Here is a 25831-nt window from a genome sequence, read left to right on the forward strand (position 1 = left end):
AAGTCTGACAGTATCACACTTCTATATGATGTCATTTAAATCGCAATCGATACAATCATTGTCGGTTCTTTGTCTGACGTAATTAATGATAGTTGTAAAAGTTCGGCGATCAGATGAAGAGTGGCGCGCGGTAGTGTGTTAGCAAAAATTTGAATTGATAGTGGCAGAACAATGACAATAATTAACAGTATACGGAGCCCATAAATCGTAATAATTAAATATTATGTTTTGTACGTGGTCGTAGTCTCGCAAAACATATGCGTAAATACAGAATTCGTGTCAGGTTATGCGGTAATTTTTCTTATCGATCGACTTCACGTTTATGCGCCAATCGTTCGGCAACCCGTCGATTTCAAGAACGCAAATGTTGTTAAACATTCGTTATTCGTTTCTACCGCGTTCGTAGATGCTACGGTATTAACAGGTATTAAGTGCGTGTTGTCGGTGTAAAAATCAACAATGGTTTTCGAATCGATTGTGACCGAACTTTTGAACAAGGTGTTGGGGGAGTATATACAAAATTTGGATTATTCGCAGTTGAAACTCAGTCTATGGGGAGGTAAGATCATTTGTACAACATTTTTGCATTGTCCAAAGCATTCGAAACATGTAAACAGATCGGTATTCGGTGAAAAAGTACATACAGGCATACAGGTTGCAAGTTCGTCGATGCCCGGGAAAATTGAAAAGATCCGAAAGCAATGGCTGTTTGCTCAACGTGGTACAAATTTCGTAAACCTTCAGAGATGTATCTTATTATTAGTACGTCGATGTGACATCACCTTCTATTTATATTACCGAACTGTTTATCACGTATGGCGCATTCCGCGGGGGCTGCAATTGTTTGTATTTAGAGGGCGGAACGTGTCCGATTTAAAAAACGAATTCAAAAGATGAAACTGTCTGCTTTCTATTCCCATACAATCAAATTTATATGTTGACTAAAATGCTTTGTACATGTACACATGTTAGTATGCACAATGTGGCAATCAATTAAGATTGATCCGATAACAATCAATCTCAGGAACTAAATTTTCTCACCTAATAAACTCTGTAACATTTTCTTTCTAGGGGATGTTGTGTTAAATAATTTATTGATAAAAGAGTCTGCATTTGATGTGTTGGATTTGCCCATAAGATTAGGATATGGAAAACTGGGTTTGTATGATTTATTTATTTGTTCATTTTTCCTTTCGAATACCATATAGTTCCAAGTGTGAAGGAAAACCAACTAATATATTATTTCCTTTCTATAGGCAAACTTATACTTAAAATACCATTCAAAGACATGTGGAATGGTCAAATCGACGCGATAGTCGAAGAATTATTTCTACTAATAGTACCAACAAGTCAGGTCGTGTATGATGCGGAGAAAGAAAGCAAAGCTCAGCTCGAAGCTAAGAGGGCAGAGCTTGCAAGAGTTGAGAAAACAAAGCAGTTAGCGGATACAAAATGTAAGTGTCCACGATAGCGCAGCATATGTAGGGATACTTGTATGCTTGTACTTAACAATTGCACATTTTCTTTTTTCTGTTATAGCACAAGAAAAATTAGATGATTCGATGATCGAAAAACTCATCGCCCGTATGATAAAGAATATACACGTTGAAATTAAAAGGATACATGTACGATATGAAGATCATGTCTCTTTCCAAGATCATCCATTTTCAATCGGCTTCACGCTTGATAAATTCATTTTGGAAAGTTGTACAGACACTTGGAAAACGGATGGTAACATGAAAGACATGTATGCCATTCCTCAGATTTATAAGGTGAGTGGCACGTGCAAATACATTACGGTATTATACATAATAGCAGTGTTCTGTTATTAGTTATGCACACTGGATGGCTTAGCCGTGTACCTCAATACAACTGCAGAACAGTTTAGCAACAAACCGCAATCAAACTATTCGGATCTTTTCTGCAGCGGTATCGCGACCACAGATTATAATCCATCTGGTTACCAATATTGTAAGCAGATAAATCATAGAATACTGTAGAGCTATTCCTTGAAACTATACAACAATTTTCGATTTGTTTAGTACTGGGTCCAATAAACGTGAACGCGAAATTGAAATTAAACCCAAAACCAGAAACGGATGGCAGTAATTATACTATTCCCAAAGTGTGGTTGGACTTGGAAATGCAGAAATTGAGGATAGGACTGACGAAGAGGCAATATCATACTCTTGTTCAGTTAGGTGAAGGTTTAGATCATGCACAGAAAGCAGCACCATATAGGAAGTATAGGCCTAATTTGACATCGTACCGAGGGCACTATAAAGAATGGTGATTATTATAAATTGTTGTTATTTCCAGCCACAATTCAATTATAAATGCAATGGAATCTTGTATTTTCAGGTGGCATTTCGCCTATACCTGCGTTCTGGAAGAAACGGTACGCAGAAATCGTAGGAATTGGGACTGGAATCATATGAAACAGCATAGGGATCTATGTCGCGAGTACGCCGATGTATATCAGACAAAACTAACAGCCAAAAAAGTTGCACAGGAGATAGAAAATCGTCTCACAGAGTGCGAGAAGAAATTGGACATTTTCAATTTGGTGATCATCAGGCAACAAATTGAAATGGAAGTACGTGTTACCATTAATAAGACACACGCTCGTGTAGCTTGTAATTTATATTTAGTTTGTATTTTACAGGTAGAAAGATTGGCAGAAAAAGAGAAGAGTCTGAAAGCGAAGCGCGGGTGGTTTGGATTCCTCTGGTCCTCTGCGCAAACAGAGGAAGCCGAAGATTTGAATTCAGCGGCAGCGATAAGTAATTGATCGAATGTTTGCATTGCGATTAAGTAACTTTGTCGGTTTGCTTCACAAACAAGAAAATGTTTGTTTCAGTGCGGAAGTTCGAACAGGCGATGACGCCACAGGAAAAAGAGAAATTATACAGAGCGATCGATTACCAAGAAAACAGTGCGCCAGCTCATTATCCTGAAACATACGTGATGGTCGACACCCGATTCCTTCTCCATGAACTTCAGATAATATTTCTGGACACGGACAAAGAGTATCCGTGCATATTGGATCTTCAACTTCACGTTGTTGAAGCTGTCTTTAATTCGAGGCCAGCCGCGAATGCTATATTGTATACATAATGTTTAATAATTATTTCCGACTGCGATACAATTCAATTACAAAATCCAGATCCGTTTGTCTCGTTACAGAGTCACGGCGTCGATCAATGAAATGAAACTCCTGGGAACGAAACAGAACGATCACGTTCCTTCGCTGTTCAATTCACATGAACATAGCGCAGAAAATGTTTTAATATATGTATCGTATGAGAAGAATCCTCTGGATAAATTATGTGGCGATCGTGTTATAGTGAGATCGACATCGGTGGACATTATTTACGATGCACAAACTGTGATAGAATTAGTTAATTTATTCAAATTACAAAATTCTTCAACTTTAAATCAGTAAGGCTAACTACTATCTGTTGTATTGTCGTTGCGCGAAATGTATCTGATTTGTGAAATTGATCGGTTTATTTGTGCAGGCTTCAAGCGGCTGCTGCAGAACAGCTTGAAGGTTTTAAGGAGATGTCTGCTCTCGGCCTAGAACACGCCATTCAAAAGCATTCGGTGCTAGATATACAGGTGAAACGATATGCTATAGACTATACACCGTAGCAATTGTAAAACTGTTCAAAGACAATTTCGTTGTGCTCAGTACTAAAAGAATACTCGGTACTGTTAAACAGGTCGACATGCAGGCATCACAATTGATCATTCCGCACGGTGGATTCTACAACAGCACAAAGGCATTGTTAGTAGTCAATCTCGGTAGTTTAAAAATTCACTCGTTAGAGAAGCCAAAGGAGGATAAGACGAATGTATCTGTTAAACAGTTGATCAGCATGGGTAAAAGTGAAGAGGACGTTTTGTTGCATCTCAGAGAGCACACCTATGACAAATTTGTTTTGAAAATAGTTAACGTTCAAGTACGTATTCCTGTATTTTGTTAAACATTCAACGAGAAATGGAAGAATCACGTGTACGTGTTTTGCTTATAGGTACTAGTTTCTCTTCCGGGGGAAGAGTGGCGCACAATTTTATCAACAGTTCACGATTCCATGACATTACTGCATCCGACTACGCTTGAAATACAGTTTCACAAATGTTTGGTTACCGACGATCCCCTGCTCCCGAAGTTGAGGCTAATTGGTCAATTGCCGTCGCTTGTAATGAATATTACTGGTACGTCCGATTTACATTTTCATACTGATCAGTCCTGATTTTAAAAAACATCTTTCCATTCCATAGAAAATCGCTTGTTACAAGTCATGTCTATCGCTCAGAGTATACCATTGCCAAAAGAGGAAGAACCCATGGAATTTCAAAAGTCCACACTTGTACGTTCTGTATTATGCTTGTGTTAATCGAAGGCTAACGGAACTAATCGGCAAATGTTTTCCACAGGGTAAATCTGTTTCGCAGTTGTCCCTGTTGAAAGATCTGACAACGATTTCCGAAAAGAAGAAAAAAGAAGCCACGCCCGTGAAACAAACTACCGATCTAGAAATGAAATTTGTCATGAAAGGTACAGAAGCACGGGTGTACTAGATTACTACAGAATGGTCTAATTACTCCGCGATTAATTGCAGAATTTGCGTTGCTGGTTTCCTCCCAAAAGGATAACGTGGTGATGCCGTTTATGAAATTCGAGATACTGCAAGTGGAAGCAGAACTGTTGCAGCGAACATATGACCAAGAGATAATGTTAAGATTGGGTGGTGTTCAAGTGAAACAGCATTATAAAGAAACAGAAATATTTATGGTGAACACACCTATGACATCCGGCAAAAACGAATACCTAATAACAATGCAATATATAAACGTAAGTTATATATTGTTTCTATTATATCTAGTCCCGGTGAAGTGTTAATAATAATATTACCGTAGGTGAATAAACGATCTCCAGATTTTACAACGAGACACGGGTCCGTTATCAAATTACTCAAGTTAGAATTCACAACTTTGGACGTTTTACTTCACCAAGAAGGGTTAATCAGCCTTTTGCGGTTTGCAACACACATGCAGGTAATCGTTGAAGTAAATAGCTTATACCTTTCTCGAAATTACGAATATGTTTGTTGCAGGATCAAATGAATGCGATAACAAAAACTGTGATGGATACGGAGCGTCCGTTGCGTCCAAAAGTAAGTCATTTGGCTTCCATACAAGAGGAAACATCCACCTTCTTCAGGGAACAAATTCAGAAGCAAAAGCTTCGGTCAACGTCATCGCGTAAGTGTTCGTTTATATCTATTCTATTGTAATCAATTTATAATTCACTGTATTAACATATTTGTATTAAACACACCTAGGTCGAAAGAGGACAATGATCGAACATATAGATTTGAAGATTCAAACTAAAGTTGGAACCATTCGTATGAAGATGGTTAGCGAAAGTAAAGAAATTGCTGCGTTCGACGTCGACGGTATTACAGTAGGATTTATAATGAAAGCTTCTTATTCCCAAGCAAACGTTAATTTATCTTCCATCAGTATTATAGATCTTAATGCTGCGTCAACTTACAGAGACGTAAGGCGTTTTCCTTAATTAACGCGTTCTTTTTTCATTTAAAAGCTGCGTTCTGATTAACCACTAATAATTCGTATCTACAGATTGTATCAGTGACAGAAAACGCCGAGTCCTTACAAGTTCAGGTTATAATGTATAATATCGATCCGTCAGAGATCGACAAAAATAATATGTCTATCACTGTTGTGATGGGCTGCTATCGTATCGTCTTCTTAAATATGTTTGTTACCAGCCTAATGGTAAGTGGAAAATTCGAAATTAAATTAGAAATTAGTTAGTAAATTGATTTATTGTTTCAGAGTTTCTTAAATAACTTCCAAACAGCTCAGCAAGCCATAAAGGATGCATCGGCTGCAGCTGCGGAAGCTGCGAAAACAAACATTAAAGATGTGCAAGAAAATGCAACGCGTATCGGACTCGCGGTGAAAATTAAGGTTTGCCAATGAGTAACGAATAGAACGTCCTCGTATTTGATGTGTTGTATGTTTACAAATGTATTTCACTTAGGCTCCTGTTATTTACGTACCGATGCATTCGAAGAGCAATCATTGTTTAACGCTGGACATGGGTAATCTGACGGTGTGCAACGTATTTAAAAAACTGGAAGTCACAAACGAGGCAGGAGATTGTCCGATTGTCGCTGAAATGAAGGTCGAATTGCAAAACTTAAAATTATCTAGGTAGTTAATTACGAAACTGAATTTATGCATGATTGTAGTCGATAGAACGTGTATACTATGCTGTATTTTCATAGGGTGAAGCTGAACATGGACCAGTTTACAGTCGAGAGTGAAATATTACTATTAGAGCCAGTTAGTTTCACGTTACTTATTAAACGTAATTTATCAATCTCTTGGTTTACCTCTATTCCGGATATCGACATGTCTGGCAGACTAAAGAAAATTAATCTGCGAATTAGTAAGGAGGATTACGTGACCATGCTCAAGGTATTAGAAGAGAATTTAGGTGAGAAGGTTGAGGAAACAAAGCCTATTCAAAGTGGTACGCAAGGTGACAAGAAGCTCGAAGTAGAAGTTCAATATCATCAAACTGGTAAGATCAAAAGATACTTTGTTGGATCGACAGTTGGCCGTATAATGAACTAACCGAATTTTTCTTTGAATAGGTAAAGTTGAAAGGATTGCCACAGGTGTTGAAAGTACAGACTTCCAGGAACATACACAAGCGCACACGTCCATCAAATTCGAATTTGTCATGGACAGTCTTGTAATTAGTTTATTCACCGGCGGTTCGAAAATGGTAATTCAGTGCCCATGTACAACAATAAGTGTTGCTCGGTCTCAGCCTAAAATGATTTTAGCTTTAAATATCAAAATAAATTGCAGCTGCGGTCTGAAAGTTCCCTGCTACACCTGCCAGAGAATGGATTAGCGACGTTTTGTTTAACTCATTTCGCATTGAAAGGTAGAATATTTGCCGATGGTCTAATAGCAACTTCTATTCTCCTGATGAACTGTACTTTGGACGACACACGGCAAAGTAGGCAAGGTTCTCTGACCAGAATCATGGAAAGAACGACAGCTGTACCGACCATAAACGAAGAGGAAACAGAGTCAAAATCGACTCGCAGTATGTTAGACATGACTTTTAGACAAAGTCTGAACGATACTTTTGGTAAGTTTTATTAGAAATCTTTCAATTCGATTTAAAGCGAATTAATTACGAGAAAACTTGTTTGCTTTCAGTCGATGTTCGAGTTTTCTCCTTCAGTATAATCGTTTCCCTTGATTACTTAATGAAGGTGAAGGATTTCTTTACCATCGAAGAAGCATCCTCGAGTAAAACAACGTCCCAAGGAGTATCGAAAAGTTATAATGAAGCGGTGCAGAGGAAAAGACAGGCTCCTGCCCCGCCAAATAAGAAAATGTTCACTATTAATCTGCACGTTGAAAAGCCAGATATTATACTACTCGAAGACATGGATGACATCAATTCAAATTGCATCATATTGAATGTAATAAATGTTTATCTGAATATTTTACACGTTGTATACATTATATATTATTATTATTATTATTCTTATTATTATTATTTGTTAAGACCGAGCTGATCTTGAAAGTACGACTGATGGGCGAACACCAAGTGATAACAGGTTCTATAAAAGATTTGTCGATTCTGGCTGGTATATACAATCCAGCGAAAAGAAACGACTGGATATATCAGGTACAAATTTGAGCAAACTTTCTTATTAAAATGCTATAATTGCCCGGCAGAAAAACTGTAGTTGATTATTGTCTGAAGGTTCTACGACCATGCAGTATTAGTGTAGCTGGCTCTACACCAGAAGGAAAAGGTCTTCATATAGATGTTTGTTGCACCGATATTCATGTATCGGTATCACCAGGTATGTTAATCGCATAACGAAAGAAGTTGAATTTCTGAAACATATATCACAATCTTTTAATTTTTGATTTACAGGTGTGATAGAGATATTGAATAAAGTGGTTCACACTGTTACGAAAACGGAAGTAAAGGATGAAGAAGAAGATCATGATGCCGAACCAAATTATCAAGGATTGTGGATTATAACACCATACGAAGAGAGTGATTTTTGGTTCTTAAAAACTGGTAAAATAAAAGCATACACAGTTTCATAATACGATATTGCAGTTAATCATATTAATATAGGCAGTGATACATATTCGTATATCCTTCTCTGTTCATTTAGAAGTTGCGATGGAGGCTCTAGAAGATTTCGTATATTCTGGCGACGAAGTTGTTGCAGATTATAAACCAGAATTGGCAATCATTTCTGCGCCTACGATTTTATTCACATTAGAGGCAGGTGTTGGCAACAAAACCCTACCTATGCTGCTGCTTCATATTGGATTTCAAAGCAATATCAATGATTGGAGCTCGAAATCGGTAAGAAACATAATTCTTGGTAATAACATTTTTATTGCGTTCATTTGAAAAATGCGAACGCTTTCAGATGAATATGGAGGCTACGATGTCGTTGATTATGGCATATTATAACAGTCGCCTCGCGTTATGGGAACCCTTGATCGAGCCTGTAGAAGGAACCAAGAATGGCAAACGTGTTTCTATACCATGGGAACTGAAGACGAAGGTAATGCATAACCTTATATCAATTACATTATTTACATTAAGTAATTCTGACAGATTTTCTATCGTTGTCTGCTAGGTTCAATTTAACGAAGTCGCGATAGACTCTAGAGGAGCAAGCGTGGCTAGCCCGACTTCTGAGAATGAAACGGAAGAATGGCACCAGACAGCGAAAATGTCCATTGATATAGAGTCTTCGGTAAGTCGCGCTCAAACGATTGCACCTGTGCGTTCTAACGGTATGTTTCTAAAACAGGAAAATCTTGAGATAACTGTGACCAAGACTTGTCTCGACGTGCTCAAGCAGCTTGGGAATGCATTTTCGTCTGCGATTACTGCCGGTGAAAAAGGAGCTGCTAAAAGCGTGGCACCTTACGTGCTTAAAAACGAAACCGGTTTGGCCATGGTTTTAGATTTGGAAAGTAGTCACTTTAAGGTACCTCTTATCGATATATCTAAGTCATGCTGTACATGTCGATGCTTAGTACAATACCACGCACTGTTTTAGGTATTCAATGATAGGTCGAAGATAACAGGAGAAAAAACGGACTCGTACATGGAAGTAATCCTTGAATCTGGAGCGTCGGTGGAGCTCGCCTCGAAAACTACGAAAATTCAAACACCGTTGCTAGATCAGTTGAAGACTGATTCGATTAAAGAAAAAGAAGACGATAAATTCGTTGTTTCGGTGGGATAAATTTTATTTTAATACTGTTATTGTTTCTTGTGAAATTAAGCGTGACAATCCTTAATTTGTGTACAATATTTCTTCAAGTTCAAAGAAATCAATTGCACGTTGGCTATACCCGTTCTAAGAGCCGACAAGAGGTTCTTTTCTTTGAGGTATCGGAAGGAGAGTTCCGAAGAATGGGGAATCGTATCTGATGTTGTAGTGGACGAAGGAAGCACTATTGTCACTCTTCGAAGCATTCTTCAGGTAAAGCGCTTCTCTCGCTTCTAGCGGTAACTAGGAATTTCACCAATTTAATAAACTTCTTGAAATAATATTAAATACGTTTTAGGTGCACAATCATTTCAGCGAACCGATATCGGTGTATTACATGACTAAACGTGGAAATGAAGTTGAATGTGTGGGCACTGTTGCTCCGGACAACAAATTGAACCTTCCGTTAGACGCAGTGTACACTCCGACAAACACTTACTGGCTATTTTTCAGCGTTGAGAAGTAATACAATTGAATATTTCTTATTTTACCAATCATTTATTATTCGTACTTACATTTGTGTTTGGTTCGAATCATTCTTAGATACATGGTTTCGATAGAGCCATTCGTTTGGAAAGATTTGCAAAAGACAGTGTCTATGAGAAAACTTTTGAAATGCGAAAGCCGCACGAAACAGGAAGTAGTAGAACCGTTTTACATCAAGGTAATTATACAAACTTTTCTAAACTCTGACAGTTTTAGCCGAGTTTTTTATTACGTTCCGATTACTTTGACAATATTGTTATTAAATTAAAAGTGCACTCGGTGCATCTGATTAAGCACTGTTTATATAAATAGACATTTAATTTCAACATTCTGTACATACAGACGGTTTCGTTCAAACACTGTTCACATACTTCTATGTTACATAAGCAGCAGTTTTTACTTTTAGATGTTTTGCGTGATGATTGTGGTTGGTAGTATTTTCTATAATAACAACACTATTGGCTTATTATTTGATGCTATTAACTGGCGATCGATATTCTGTCGTTTCATTGATTATGTCAAGCATTTTTGCTTGAAAAGTTTATCCTCTGAACACCCAAAACATGTGGAAGCACCTATTCAGGTACTACCATTTTCCTAATTAGCTTTGAGGAAGGTTTGTGATTTAGGTATTTGTTTGGGTATTGAACAGATGTCTTTTTTTATCACTGTTAGATAGTTTAATACTACATAACTTAAACGTGAATGTGTATTTACAGCAAACAATACAATAACACATACTGCAGTTGTTAGTTGTATATTCTATCATAAATGTAACGAAGAAACAAATACGGAAAGGAGAATAAACGGAAAGAATGAACAACAATTACTCTTAATTCTGACGTAATTCGTCGAAATTTGTTGTGCAAGTTTTCCAGGCTGTTCTTCGATTCTGTTTTACTCTTCTTCTCAATTCAGAATTGAATTTTCCATTTGAATAATACTAAGCGATCAGATTTCTTTTCTTAACAAGAAAATCTTTTGTTTACTTATCTTTTGTTTGGCTTCACATTACGATCTTACGAATACAGAGCACCAACAAGCCAATATAGACGTTGAAGATGTTGATGATACATTCGGTATCGTTCATGTTTACTGTAATATGTTAACTGCATGTACTTTGCGTTTTATTCATGTCACTTAGAATGTATACTTATGCTGCAACATTGAAAGTACTGTTACTGATGTAGATAGTTGTATAAAGAATGATAGAGTAACATAGTATTATCAGTATACAATGTAAACGATGCGATTCGTGTGCAGCAAGAACTGTTCTAATAGTTTACCGATTCCTCTTGCAGGTTGTAGGAGAAATAGAACAGGTTTATTTTGAGAATACAAGCCGACATACAATGGCTAGTACCATTTACAATGTGCATTTGTATCCATCCGTGTACTTGAAGAATTTCCTACCCATTGACATTATCGTATCCATTCCTGGGACTTTCCATGACAAACTATTGGAAGCTGGCACATCTTATCAAATTCCTACAATCGATCCCGGAAAATCTCATATAATCATCAAGGTAAGTTTATAGATTTACATTTCAAAACATCGATCAATGGCTAAATGTTTATTTTGCAGCTACCAAATTATTTAGAGAAAGACTGGTCATGCAGAGGCGAAATACTCGCAAATCCACCAGAATTCTCAGTATGGTCGTTCGAATCATTCGATAGCGCTCAAAAAGTTATAATGGACTTGGGAATGCATACATCCTACAAGCACGGATCTATCGTTATGGCATTGTACTGTCCATTTTGGATGTTGAATAAAACAGGTTTAATGTTGTCATACCGGGTGAGTATCAGTGAAACACGTACTTAAATAATATACCTTTTACAACGACGTAATTGGCCATAATTTCCAATTGCTGGCTTATGTATATTTTGCTTATTATATTTGTACGTGTTTCTTTTGAACAACCAATTTTTCTGCAAGTTTCGTACATATTTTTGCTTACACTTTATTACAAGTTCCCTTGAATTTTTAAATAAGAATTTGATTTAATAATTGCGCAACATTGCTGCCGAATATCTTACTTTACAATAGTATTATGTGAAACATGACCATGACGATTACGACGACGACGACAATCTTAGCAGTTGTAGCGTGTGTATTAAGCATGTCATTCAACTCCCCATGCTTGAATTTGAAAATTGATGCGACCTGTGATCGTTGTGCCGTTTCGTGCATGCTGAAAGTAGTATAATGTTGCAAAACTGTTTCTATCTGGTCGTATCTTATACAATACATTATTTTACAGAAATCAAGTAAGGGTGGCAAAGAACACTCAAGTCCAGCCAAGGTAGCGATTTCATGTTACAGTATCTTTTCATGCTTTTGAGCTAAATATCTACGAAGTGAACATTATCATACAGTGGTGGCAATATTTTTCTGTTGTTTATTTTAACATGAAACATCCATGTAGATATATGTATAATTTTGTACATAAGTATAATAATTCCTTTGAAAGCGAGAAAACTTTATGTTTTTGCTGACCACAATTCTGCAGCATGCGAGTCTTTATTATGGGTTTCTAAACAATTCGAATCACTTCAATTTCATTTACGCCACATAGAATATAACTAGCTCGTGAACAGTAGAATCAAAAATTCGAGAAACGTTTTTATTTAATCGAAACGATATCGATTCGATTTTAACCAGTGTCATGGAAATACATAGAAAGGTATCTTTCAGAATTTGCTTTGTGTCAGGAAACCCCATCGACAACGTGCAGAGTACAGGAAGAAGAAAGCACGTTCGGTGATGATACACACATTATTTTCATTTTCTATCGGTGACGTTGATTCCATCTTACATGCTATGCGACCAAACGTTTTACGTAATTTATAGGAGTGGGTTGACTGTGTATAGTCCCTTGTTAATGTATAGTAGTCCTTGTTCTGTCCTAATCGGTGCTTTCTTTTTAACTAAACTTACTACTAGGACTAACAACTATTACATACAATGTAAGACTAACAGCACATGTACATACGGCATTTGAAAATTGACAAAAGAACACAACACTGTAGTTCCATTTGTGATCCATTCATCTTGCAAGTCGCATTATCACTTCAAGCTCTCTGAATAATTGCATTTACTCACATTCTTTACATAGAGACATAATTAACAAGCATGTTCAGAGTCCAAATGCTTCCACACGATTACCGCAGTTAGTTTGTGTACGAAATTTTTTAAATACATATATATTGTATATATATTCATAAACGAAAGAAAAGTAATTAGAAGATCAGGAACGATTAGGTACATGAGTTTTCAGGATTATAAAATGTTGACTGGTGTTGGCAAATTTTTATGTACATTGCAATTATTTGTGTAACAATATGTAATAATGTGTATAACACTGTTTCTTCAAATGAACAATGTTATACACACTAAAAAGAATAAAACCAATTGCGTTCTGTTTGCACGTCTCAAGTAATTTGCTAAAATGTGTGTCCAGCAACACTTACCACAGGCATTTCATTGTATAAATATTTCCAGAGCGGAGATGACTATTTAAATGTGTTGTATCACCCTGAGAATTTTAAAGGACCCATACTATTCTCGTTCCGCTCGAAAGTTTTCTTCGGTAAGAAAAAGGCAATGATCAGAGTGGAAGACGGAGAATGGTCCGATAAGTTTCCAATCGATACTGCGGGAAGCGAGGGAATGGTTGCTTGCAAATACAATGGGTTGACATACCAGGCTTGTATTTCATTAAACAATAAACCAAATTTTATTTCGAAGTATCGAAACACCAATGAAACAACTATATGTTTCACAGATTGGAGTCCACAACCAGCTGACCTATAATTCTTTGACAAAGCAGATTACGTTCACGCCGTACTATGTAATCATAAATAATTCGAATTTCCTTATCGAATGCCAAGAAGGTGATCGACCAGCCGATCCCATGTTCAAGGTAATTGTTAAACAAATCAAAAGCTGTTTTCTAATTAAAATTATCATATATTATCTACTATAGTATTGTATTACATGGTATAGGTTCCTCCCGGTGAATGTACACCTCTCTGGCCACGTTCGGAACAGGAACAAAAGACTCTCAGGGCCAAGATTGTAGGTGAACCTGAAACAACTGCGCCATTCATTTACACCGAAAGCCATACAACTTTGCTAAAGTTGGAGAACAAGGTTTGCTCTTAAACGGTAACTTTTTAATATCCATTTCGTTGGCACATCAAGCGAAAGGTTTCTTTTAACAGTACGGAGGTATCAACGTGGATATACAAGTAAGCGAAGGAGGAGTTTACATATCTTTATCCGTTTACACTTACGGAAATGCTCCAGCGTTGATCGTTAACCATACATCTCATACTATTCACTTCTGGGAAAAAGGCTCGTTGAATGTCAGGTATGTATCCGAGTTAAGAAATAAGTTAAGTTAAGTTATTCGTGAAAGTAGCTGTTCGTTCTGCTAAGAGAACAATTATTTTCCAGATCTTTGCAATCGTACAATAAAATGTTCTACACTTGGGAGAAACCTGCAGGCCCGAAGAAGATAGTATGGGAGGACAATAACAAAAAGGAAATCGAAGACGATTTGAGGAAGGTAAACGATTCAATTCTAATTAGCGTATGTGCTATTACTATTGCTCGAAAACCTATCTTTTAGGATACTTTAGGTGCTTTCCAACTGCCAGATCTGCAAGAAGAAATATTTTACGTATCATTCTTGGACGGCGCTCAACGAATACTTTTATTCACGTCGAACATGAAAATCGCAGAAGACTGTCAATTGGCTGGTGACTTTGAAACGTTAGAGCAAGAAGTGACGATAAGTATTCACGGGGTTGGACTGTCGCTTGTGAACAACGTAACGAGATCGGAGCTGTTGTACATGTGTATAGCTAGGTGAATAGTCGTCGCACAAAATTCATGTGCTGTTAATACGTAACGATTTAATCACGAAATTATTGCAGTTCTGGAATCATTTGGGAAACAAGTAAATCCGCTGCTCACCGCTGGCGAAGTCTCAGCGCGAACGAGGTGAACGCAGTAGAAGAAGGTTATCAAAAATACATTCGAGAATTGCAAATAGGAAGAGATCCTTCGCAGAAAGCAATACTCGAGCCGAAACTGGAGGTAATCCAAATTTTAGATTCAATTGCAATGGCTGAATTCAACAGGATCAGGTACAACGAAGCATGATTTCAGATCGATTACATGAACATGGAAATGGTGAAGCCTCACCGCAGATTTCTGCGACGAACCTTCCAAACCGGATTATGGTTGCAGTACCGAACATCGATGCATCAAGTGCAATTGCATGCGAAGATCAACAGACTCCAAATCGACAATCAGCTCTCGGATTGCGTTTTCCCCGTGATTTTAGCTCCAGTTCCAATTCCTAAAAGTATCACTCAAAGTACTGGTAAGCCGTTTTCTCTTTCTTCGAATTGCACATACTTTCTGCCCAGTTATTAATCATTTGATGCGTGCATCCAACAGTCGCGAAACCGTTCGCTGAACTCAGTATGGTCAAACGGTTATTAGAGCACAGCAGTGTTCAACAGTTCCGGTACTTCAAGGTTCTCATACAGGAATTCCATGTGAAAGTAGACATCATATTTATCAATGCTATAATGGGACTGTTCGAGGCGAACGAAGTGAACGACGCGGAAGAAGTGAGTTACAATTGTATTATTTTGTATATCGAATGAAACTACATCGACGATCAAAGCACATATTTCTATTAATGTGTATGTGTACGCGTTTCAGATCGAGTTGTTTAAAGTGGACATGAAACTGGTCGACGAACCGTTGATGTATCACGTCAGCCTAATCACAACGGCAGAGCAAAAGAACTTCTTCGATTTACTTCATTTCTCTCCACTGAAGGTTTGTTTCAGGAAGATTTTAAGGAAACAGTCATGCAACAGGAGACTTTAATTAAAATCTTTTCACGTTCCTCAGATACACATAAGTTTCTCGATGTCTGGAAGCAGCAATGGACCATCCGCAGTGCCTCAAGTATTGAACGTGTTGTTACAAGGAATTGGTGTCACGTTAACCGACATCAACGATATCGTCTTCAAGTAAATAAAAATCTATCTGATTCTAATATCTGATATCTGAGGCTAATTCTTTTTATTCTTACAGATTAGCATACTTCGAAAGAGATTACACTTTCATGACAACTAAACAACTAATTTCCGAAGCAAAGATGCATTATGCGGGCCAAGCGATTAAACAAGCCTACGTTCTCGTTTTGGGACTCGACGTGATCGGCAATCCGTACGGACTTGTAGTTGGCACCATGAAAGGAATCGAGGATCTATTTTATGAACCTTTCCAAGGTGCTATACAAGGACCTGGAGAATTTGCGGAAGGACTGCTTCTTGGTGTGAGAAGTATGCTGGGCCACACTGTTGGTGGAATGGCAGGAGCTGTGTCGAAAATTACCGGAGCCATGGGTACATCTTTCAGTTCGATTATTTTTTAATACTGCATTTATCGTTCGTGATTGTGCATTTCACAACGAAATTATTTCTGTATATTAGGCAAGGGCCTAGCTGCTCTAACGTTCGACAAGGACTATCAAAAGAAACGACAGGAACAACTTAACAAACAACCCACTAATTTGCAAGAAGGTCTCGCCCGGAGCGGGAAAGGTTTGGTAATGGTACGTGTGAAAAATGAAAACGGGAAATTATTGAAATATTTCTTGAGTACACAGAAAAAATGATTGAAAAAAAATGATCAAAACTGTAGGGAGTGTTTGATGGCGTAACCGGAGTCGTAATGAAGCCTATATCTGGTGCTAAAGAGGAAGGCGTGGAAGGATTTTTCAAAGGATTTGGAAAGGGTGTCGTAGGTCTCGTTACCAGACCAACTGCTGGCGTTATAGATTTCGCTAGCGGATCGCTGGGTGCAGTGAAACGGTACTGGAAAGATCATACATTTTATCAATTATTAAAGAGCATAAATTAAATCGATCGAATTACACTTTAGAGCAACGGAGTTGAACGAGGAAGTAAAGAGAGTGAGATCACCTAGATTTTTCCAGCCGGATAATTTAGTCAGACCATACATAAGGGAACAAGCCGAAGGACATAAGATTCTAAGTGTATGCATAGTACTATGTTTTTCTAGAGCAATCGTGTAATTATGAGGGGTATCATAGATTATTCGTTCTTGCAGGAATTAGAGAAAGGGAAATACGCGACCACCGATATTTATTTCTATCATGTGTATATCTCGAAAGACGTGATATTGCTCACCGATAAGAGAATAGCATACTTGGAACACTGTGATTTGTTCGGTGGATGGAGGGTTAGTAGACTTAAGTAATGCGTAAAGCTTGTAAACGTAAACACGATCGAGTACAAGGTAATTTTATAGGTGGATTGGACTTACACGTGGCAAGAAGTTGGTGATTTACCAAGGTTAGTCGACAGGGGTCTCCAGATCACTATTAAAGACGGCAGTAAAAGGAAAACGCTTGGGAAAATATTTGGTAGCGCAGATCAATCAAAGATACTTTTAATACAGGATCACTCTACACGACAGGTCAGTCATTCAGCTTACGTTATATGAGGAAATATACGTTAAACATTAACAATCTTGTATTGTTTACAGATTTTATATAATAAGATACAAGAGCAAATTAATCATTGCGGTCTGTAACGTTGACACCGAAAAGGATAAAAATAGAAAACACGCACGACGCATAATCGAATATTTAAATACAATTAATTAAACCGATAATTCCTGGCATTCTAAACATATAGTAAGCTTAGCAAGCTTCGTGGGTCTATACGTTATAAAAGATTTTTCTACAAACATTTTGTTTACAAGACTGATGTTTAATCGGGGTCGACCGAAGTTAGAGAAGAGTCAGTATGTAGTACCTTTATTCTTATTACAAGCTGATGTTGATTGAGAATTTCTATATTTTTATTGTCAATTGTGACATATATTTTTTTTATTGAACATTGTGCTGATTTTAAATTCGCATTTGTGTTATACAGCATGAAACCGTTGTTGTACTCTATTCTTTATTGTTGAATATACACACATAACAGATGCATACATATTATATAGAATTCAGCAGCGATGTATATATGTTATACGATACATGCATAAGAATGCAATGTTGAACGCACACGCTAAATTCGATCACACTTTTGTAAGTACCTGTTCAACTGTGTTAGCGTTATACATAATGTGTACAAAATTCATTGAACTACTTTTATGTACAGTGCTATATAGTATTTCATACGGTTTATTACTTGTTACTTGGTATTTCAACCAGTTGCGTACCAGTGATTTATGTCACTCCATGTTTTCCACATTGTATACTACATACACGTCCTCGAGAATAGTCCGTACGACTAATTGTTAAAGATTAAACTCTAAAGTGACCCGTTCCACCTTCTTCCACAGCTTATCAAAGTTAGAATACCTCGCCATTCAAACAAGATATACATATATATACATGTGTGTGTGTGTATATATATCTTTATATATACACACATATATATGTACACACATAGATGTATTATTACGTATTGTTTGTATAAATGAAATATGTACTATACGATAATAATTAAAACGCCTTTCGCTTTCTATTAATTTTATTGTTTCCTTGCATTACTTCGACACTACACAAAACTATTTCCATACTACAATACCATACACATTCTATTCGATGTATTGATAATGATTATGTTCGTTCACTTGTTCATTTGCAAATGTTTCCAAAGTCTGTGTTCAGTCAGAACTGGTAGAGATGGAAATTTGCAATTCAAGAAAAGAAGTTATCATTTCTTGTTCGCCAGTTGAGTAAATTTGACTTATGCGTTTATTCAGTGCTTCAGATGCAGTGCAACATTGATATAAATATTCGGTAGTGTCGGTAATCAAGAATTATTCAATGCAAGGGAATCGAGCAGATCAACAACTCGTACCGGGCCCTCCACAATTACCGCCATTGTACAGGGGGCAGAAAATTCAGACGGTAAGTAGTACAACAAGAAGGTAGCAGACATTAGTCTTTAACACTAACATCAATTTGTTATTAGGGACCGTATACCGTTACCGTTACCGATGAGATGGTAGCACAGAGAGAAAGAGAAAACCAGGAATTGTATAGAGCTTGGCGCGAGCAACAACAAAGGAGAGCAATGGGACCAGATGGGGATGGAACCGTTTATATGGGTGACTTTAAACATGAAGAAGTGAGGAGAAGCTTCGTTAGGAAAGTCTTCTTAATATTAACGCTTCAGTTAATATTTACAGCGGCTGTTATATCAGTTTTTCTCTTTGTGTCAGTATCATAAATTATGCATTAACATTCCAGTATTGTTTTCAATGACCTAACAATCTTTTCTACTTGTACTTCAGGGATGCTGCAAGAAAGTTTATGATTCTACATTGGTGGATATGGATTATAGCATTGTAGGTGGTGCCAATATTTCTTTACAATGAATTTTTCTAATCGGTCGATCGATTTGTTATCTGTTTCAGTCTGTGCTTCACTATTTCTTACTGCGCTGTGTCTTGTTCCACACATGCTAGACGCACACCACCTTTAAATTATATATTGCTATGCAAATTGGTGAGGCAAATAATAATATTAAAAGGAATGACTGATTGATAGGATAAGCTCGTAACACGTGTAAAGAAAGAAGCAAAAGTTAAATGTTATCATTTGCAGACAATAGCCCTTTCATATTTAGCTGCGTTCGCGTCTGTCTCGTACGACGTTGAAATCATCTTAATGGCACTAGGTATGACATCGGCAATTACGTTTGGAATTGGTCTTTTGGCAACGTTTTCGAAGGTACTTTCAACATCGTAAGGACTGGAAGGGAACTCGATCGTTTTACATAATCTCTGATCGCATTACAGTTTGATTTGACTATGAGAACTGGACTGATGATGATTGTTGGACTCGCTTCTATGCTTGGCATTGTTGTGATGATAATAGTGCTTATCTTTACGTACATTAGAATAATGCACATTCTGATTTCTATTATAGGAATGATCATGTTATCAATGGTTAATATGAAACAAATATTTCCTATGAATGATACACAATATTTTCTTTTAACAGCGACGAAACAGTACTTTTTACTTTGTATATTTTAGTATTTATACTTCGATGTACAAACAATTATGGGTGGACGAAGACTAGAGATACAACCCGACGAAGTTGTATTTGCAACGGTCCAAATTTATGTCGACATTGTATTGTTGTACCAATATGTTCTAATGTTCATGGGTTTAATGCATAATCAATGAATGCTATGAATAACGATAATAATCCTGCATTTGGAATGTACCTTGCTTTTATCATTATCCATGAAATTAATAAATACGGTAATACAAAGTTAATATTAGTACAAGCAGCGAATGCAGAGAATTATTATTTTGCTCTCGAAATAATACAATTTGAAAATTAATTTTTTAAATTGATTCGAGCGTTTCACCGCTAGATGGCTATAGCGTTTTGAACGACCGTGAGAAGTGTATTTCCGAAAAAAACCGTAACCAGACTAAATTATGGAAATCTGAGGTGTAGGATCGATTCGCAGGATCACTACGAACAATTTGGGATCAAAAACGTTTACGATAATGTCATTATAATTATGTTTTACGTTTTGGCTGGATTCATATCGATGACGTAGAAATCGAAATGACATTCTACATACGTCATGGTTGCCGAGCAACAGTTTGTAAACACAAACATAACCTCTAATGCCATTGAAATGTTTATTCGATGAAATGAAGAAATTATTTTTATGGGATTTGTACGTATGTGGTTGATTAGATTCTGCAGAGTGTGGTTTACATCAACTCTATTTCATATGATACGGATGGTATGAGTTATGCGACTAGGATATTATTTACATTAAATCGTTTTCAAAGAAAACAGTATGTACGATTCATTTCAAATTACACTGTACATCATAATGAAAAACGAGGCCTTTTCTATGTAAAACTGGATGACAATTGTAAGTTACATATAAATATTCGAGCAGGTGTAATTTAATATCATCCTGAATTTATAAAATGGTTTTCTCATTTTATTAGCAAAAGCTGTGCTCCAGTATAAAGAGGAAGGAAAGGTCTTGGATATGCAAGCGATTAATGTGCCTTATAGATATACAGGACAAGGTTTAGCTCGACTACTCGCAGAAGTAATCAATTTTTATCAGTTTTATCAGTTTAAATCAGAACTACTATGATAAATGTACCGTGCAAGAATATTTTCTAATACAAATAGTAATACATAAATTATACTTTTAGACAGCATTTACATACGCGATAGTAAATTACTATTATATGTTCTTGACCTGTGACTACATGCAAAAGTACTATCTTGCAATTAAGAATCCTGATCTAGAAGAATTGATTATTGGGCCGACAAATATACTAGAAGGACCTGATTCTGAACCTTTGGATCACGACGTTATTTACAAGCTACCGGATCCTGAAGATTTTTTGATATATTCTACATAGCATTTTTGTTACAATGGCTGCTCGCATTTTAAGTAGTTGCTAAATCAAGCACATGTTTTAAATGTATTTACACGATCTGCATTCTAGCTAGAAATTTACTGGTCGATATTCAGCGTTTTATACCATTTGTACAATGGAGGAAATAGAATATACGACCATTATCGAGTGGTACTGTCGTCAATTTTATTACACCGGTATGTTAACGTATTGTAAAGAAGCGTGCGAAGCATATCCAACGAGCGACCGTCTTCGAATTCTGTTGAGTCTCGCGTATGCATTAACCGGGAGAACTCACGAGGCGATTAAAGAATGTTCACCTGTATTGAGCAATGCGGATGCAACTTTAGCAGCGTTGGTTCTCCAGAACATTGCATACGCGAGCAGCGACAACCTTGAAAGGACTACGCTGATGCAAATTGAAACCAGGATCAGAGACGAGAGAAGAAAATCATCGCCGAATGCATTGTCACTGGCAGCATTGGTGCTGCTTTTATCCCAGAAAGCCGAGAAAGCTAAAGATTACATAGAGAAAGCTTACAAGCTAGATTCGTCCAATACAAATGTTGTTCTCGTTAAAGGCTGGGTAGATCTGTTCACGGTGAACAAGACCGCAGCGGACAGGCCTAACACTTTCGAAATGATTTTAGAAGAACACCCAAAAAACGTGTACGCTCTCCTCGGCTCTGCAAAGTACAAGCAGCAGCATGGCGACAGTGCAGGAGCAATATTAACATTGAATTCACTGATAGTACGTTACCCTAAGCTGCACCTGCCTTTAGTAGAGAAATTGCACAATCAATTGGCCACAAAGGATTGGGACCAGGTTCTGGAGACGGCGAACAGGATATCGTCCATCGACTCGAACAATCTGGACTCCCTGAAAGCACGAGCGTTCATCACGTTTTGCAGAAATGGGAATCACGAAGACGGATTGAAGGATCTTCAGACGTACTTCAGGCATTTGATCCTGACAGAGACGCGGAACGTTACCGTATTGATTAGCAACGTCCAACTGTTCTCGCGATTGGCGTGCAAGGATCGCGAGATCCTGTCCGAGCTTGCGAGAACGGTGGACCGAGCGTTGCAGCAGAATCCTAAGAACGCGGACCTCATGGTCGAGCTGGGAAATTTGTTCGTGTCGCAGGGAAACTCGAAGGAGGCAGAGCATTATTACAAAAGCGCTGTTAAGATAAACGAGTCGTCCTTCTCGGCTCTGATAGGCCTGGCGCAGTGTCAGCTCTTAGACAACTCCATCGAAGGGCTGGACTTGGCGCAACAGCAAATCGACTTCCTGATGGAGATGCAATCGAACTCGTCGAACGCGGAGCTGCTCTTCATGTCCGCCAAAGTGAAATCCGCGGCTCCGAGTCAGGCTCTCACCGACTTGGATAACGCGGCTACTATTATTTTGAACAACTGCAAGTACATACCTTACGGATACGATTATATAAAAAAGTTGAATCCTGACTTGTGCCTGGACATCTGCAAGCAACGTTTGGTCTACTCTGTAACGAACAACGTAACGAATCTAGAGGAGAAGGTGTTGAACGACAAAGAGCCGTGTTTGTATCTGTTGGAGCAGCTGACGAACGCCTATCCTGGATTAACAGCAGCGCAATTGTTGCTCAGCAAAGCTAAGATACAGAGCGGCGAGTTGGAGAGCGCTAGCCTAATACTGAAGAACATTCTGAACAACGTAGACCCGTCGAACGCTGAAGCGCATTTGTTAATGGCTCAGATTTTGGCCTGCCAGAGGAACTATCAGCTGGCTTCGCAGAGTCTCGAAGTCGGTCTCAGCTACAATTTCAAAATCCGGGACAATCCCATTTACCATTTGATCGCGGGGATTGTCCAGAAAGAAAATAAGGACATCGAGGGTGCTATAAAAAGCTTCCAAACCGCCATGTCCTATGCAGGACTGCAGCCCCACGAGACCAATGTTGAGACTGTGCGTATCTCGGCCTCGGATGTCGCAGCGCTGTATCTTGAACTGATCTTTGCTTATGGGAAAATGAGACGATTCGACGAAGCTGTCGCCGTGATACAGGAAGCGAATTCGAGACTCGGGAACACTATCGAGGAAGGTAGAATACTGATAGGAAACGCGGAGCTGCTTTTAGAGATGGGGGAGTTAGACGAGGCCATCGAATGCTTGTCGAAAGTCACTCCGGATCAGCCTTACTATCTGCAAGCGCATACTCGTTTAGCTGAGATCAACTTGAAGCACAAGAAGGACCGCCTCGCCTTTGCCATGTGTTTCAGGTTTCTTTTTATCATACTACTTTTTCTCTACGTCAAGGAGTACACGATATCAACGGTATTCGTTTGCTTACAGGGAATTGGTGGAGCACTGTCCAGGTCCAAAGACGTACAGCATGTTAGGCGACGCGTACATCTCTATACAGGAACCGGAAAGAGCCATAGAGGCGTACGAGCAAGCCTTGAAGCAGAATCCCATAAATAAATTGCATACCGCTAGTAAGCTAGGGAAGGCTTTGGTGAAAACACATCAGTACACGAAGGCTATCAATTATTACTGGGACGTGATCAAACAAGAAAACTTCAAGGGATTGAAACTGGACCTGGCCAAGTTGTTTGTCACGATGAAACAGTACGACAAAGCGGAAGCTACATTGGTACAGGAACTGCAAGGCAGGTTTCGTCGTTTATGTATTCGATATTCTACGATGGTACTTTTGCAAATGATTTTCAAAATATATTCTTAGATGGACGACGGGATTCCGATTTAACGAGCTTGGAAGTGCGTGGTCAGCTGTTGCTACTGCTGGCAAAAACCAGAGAGAAAGCGGACAATATCCAGGGTGCTCTGTCCGCGTTGAAAGAGGCCAAGGAGAACCAGCACAGATACATACAGCGTCTAGGAAGCTCCACGTTGGAGGACGAGAAGCAGATCTTGGCGAATATTTGTCTGACCATGGCCGACTATTCGTCGTCCCTGAGGGACTACGATCAAGCTATACTGTACTACAAGGAGGCCTTGAATTACAAACCCGCGGACGTGCAAGCTCTTCTATCCTTGGCAAAGATATACATGCAGGTGAACACGATCGCGAAACTCTCTCTTGAGTCTAGCCGCCTGGTAGATCGATCGATAGTCACCGAAGATCTTTAATCGGCAGACCAATAGCTTGGACAGATGCGCTCAGAGTTGTACAGCTTTGCTGAACGCCGATCCAAACAACGAAGCTGCTTCGATAATGATGGCCGATCTTGCGTTCCGCAAGGTAGACTTTGACACCGCGGCGTACCATTTCAAGCAATTGTTGATGAAACAACCGATGTATTGGACTGCCCTGGCGAGGCTCATCGAGGTCTCTCGCAGAACAGGTAGTTGATCGATAGGTAGTACAATTGATTAAACTATGACTCGTCCAACTCATCCGATTCAGGGAACATGGACGATCTGGAGGAGTGGCTCCACCGTGCAGAGTTAGAGTCGAGCGGGTCTAACTTGGCAGCTGGATACTACTATTGCGCCGGCTTACTGGATTGGCGTATGGGCAGATTAAACTCCGCGCTTCGTCAGTTTAATTTCGCGAGACGCGACCCCGAGTGGGGTCAACAGGCGATATATAACATGATCGAGATTTGTTTAGATCCGGACGACGATTCATCTCTGTCCAACGAAGTGTTCAACGACGAGGATTCCGAGTACCAAGACGCGAGAACGATGGCTTTGAAAACGGCCTACCGGTTGCTGCAGGTAAAACTGATCGAATTATATATGTTGGAACGAGTTGCTATAGATAATCGTCTCTCTGATTCAGGAGTTGAATCCCAAAGGTAGTCCCCACGAAATGCTGACTCACAGGCTGCTGAGCAACTTCTTCCTGCTGACTACGAAGCAAAAGTCGAACATAGAGAAGGCTCTGCAGGACTGTACCGCGTTGGCCAGCCAAGAGGCATTGAGGGACCACGTGGGACCAGCCCTTGGGATGGCGATGGCTCACATTCTTCTGAAGCAAACGCCCAGGGCACGGAACCACCTCAAACGAGTCAGCAAGAACATATGGACCTTCGAGGACGCCGAGTATCTCGAACGCTGTTGGCTGTTGCTCGCCGACATTTACGTGCAATCGAACAAGTACGACCTGGCGAACGAGCTGCTGAAGAGGGTCCTGCAGCACAATGCCACCTGCGTCAGAGCCCACGAGCTGTCGGGTCATATCGCCGAGAAGGAGCAGAATTATAGGGAAGCCGCGCTGCAGTACTGTCAAGCTTGGAAGTACGGCGGCAAGTCTAAGCCCTCGGTAGCTTACAAATTGGCCTACTGTTCGATGAAGGCAAAAGCGTACGCGGAGGCTATCGACGCTTGCAACGAGATCCTAAAACAGAATCCCGACTATCCGCGCATTCGGAAGGACATTCTAGAGAAATGTATCAACAATTTACGCACCTAATAAAAATTCCTTAGGGTACTGTGCTGCATTTTTTCTCTGTAGCGTTCGAA

General features: G+C 38.8%; 3 protein-coding genes across 3 annotated transcripts; all 3 read left to right on the forward strand.

Moving 5' to 3' along the window:
* Positions 1–57: 57 nt before the first annotated feature.
* Positions 58–18468, forward strand: Vps13 (vacuolar protein sorting 13C). Its single transcript, XM_076788324.1, has 60 exons — positions 58–559; positions 1072–1158; positions 1257–1454; positions 1540–1772; positions 1833–1971; positions 2043–2289; positions 2362–2596; positions 2666–2783; positions 2861–3107; positions 3187–3441; positions 3522–3621; positions 3726–3965; positions 4038–4221; positions 4288–4376; positions 4444–4564; positions 4629–4861; positions 4927–5064; positions 5124–5271; positions 5352–5569; positions 5653–5808; positions 5869–6003; positions 6077–6249; positions 6324–6622; positions 6696–6829; positions 6916–7204; positions 7276–7544; positions 7631–7753; positions 7832–7934; positions 8009–8158; positions 8259–8455; positions 8523–8660; positions 8736–8855; positions 8913–9092; positions 9165–9344; positions 9432–9593; positions 9679–9842; positions 9924–10044; positions 10273–10449; positions 11168–11392; positions 11452–11667; positions 12134–12175; positions 12568–12633; positions 13375–13578; positions 13658–13795; positions 13879–14025; positions 14097–14245; positions 14332–14443; positions 14507–14745; positions 14814–14976; positions 15049–15265; positions 15343–15518; positions 15613–15732; positions 15808–15929; positions 15994–16307; positions 16395–16516; positions 16606–16775; positions 16846–16960; positions 17035–17166; positions 17236–17403; positions 17473–18468. The coding sequence occupies exons 1-60, from the start codon at positions 460–462 to the stop codon at positions 17518–17520; spliced, it is 10005 nt and encodes a 3334-aa protein (XP_076644439.1). The 5' UTR covers positions 58–459; the 3' UTR covers positions 17521–18468.
* LOC143354329 (protein lifeguard 3-like) lies at positions 17596–21360 on the forward strand. Its single transcript, XM_076788335.1, has 10 exons — positions 17596–17733; positions 18706–18853; positions 18918–19162; positions 19240–19293; positions 19363–19453; positions 19553–19678; positions 19747–19896; positions 19987–20119; positions 20932–21038; positions 21148–21360. The coding sequence occupies exons 2-10, from the start codon at positions 18770–18772 to the stop codon at positions 21358–21360; spliced, it is 1203 nt and encodes a 400-aa protein (XP_076644450.1). The 5' UTR covers positions 17596–17733; positions 18706–18769.
* On the forward strand, positions 21353–25800 carry LOC143354323 (tetratricopeptide repeat protein 21B). Its single transcript, XM_076788325.1, has 6 exons — positions 21353–23622; positions 23696–24012; positions 24087–24418; positions 24501–24708; positions 24771–25084; positions 25149–25800. The coding sequence occupies exons 1-6, from the start codon at positions 21494–21496 to the stop codon at positions 25779–25781; spliced, it is 3933 nt and encodes a 1310-aa protein (XP_076644440.1). The 5' UTR covers positions 21353–21493; the 3' UTR covers positions 25782–25800.
* Positions 25801–25831: the final 31 nt, after the last annotated feature.

The sequence above is a fragment of the Halictus rubicundus genome, chromosome 5, assembly GCF_050948215.1.
Source record: "Halictus rubicundus isolate RS-2024b chromosome 5, iyHalRubi1_principal, whole genome shotgun sequence".
Taxonomy (NCBI): domain Eukaryota; kingdom Metazoa; phylum Arthropoda; class Insecta; order Hymenoptera; family Halictidae; genus Halictus; species Halictus rubicundus.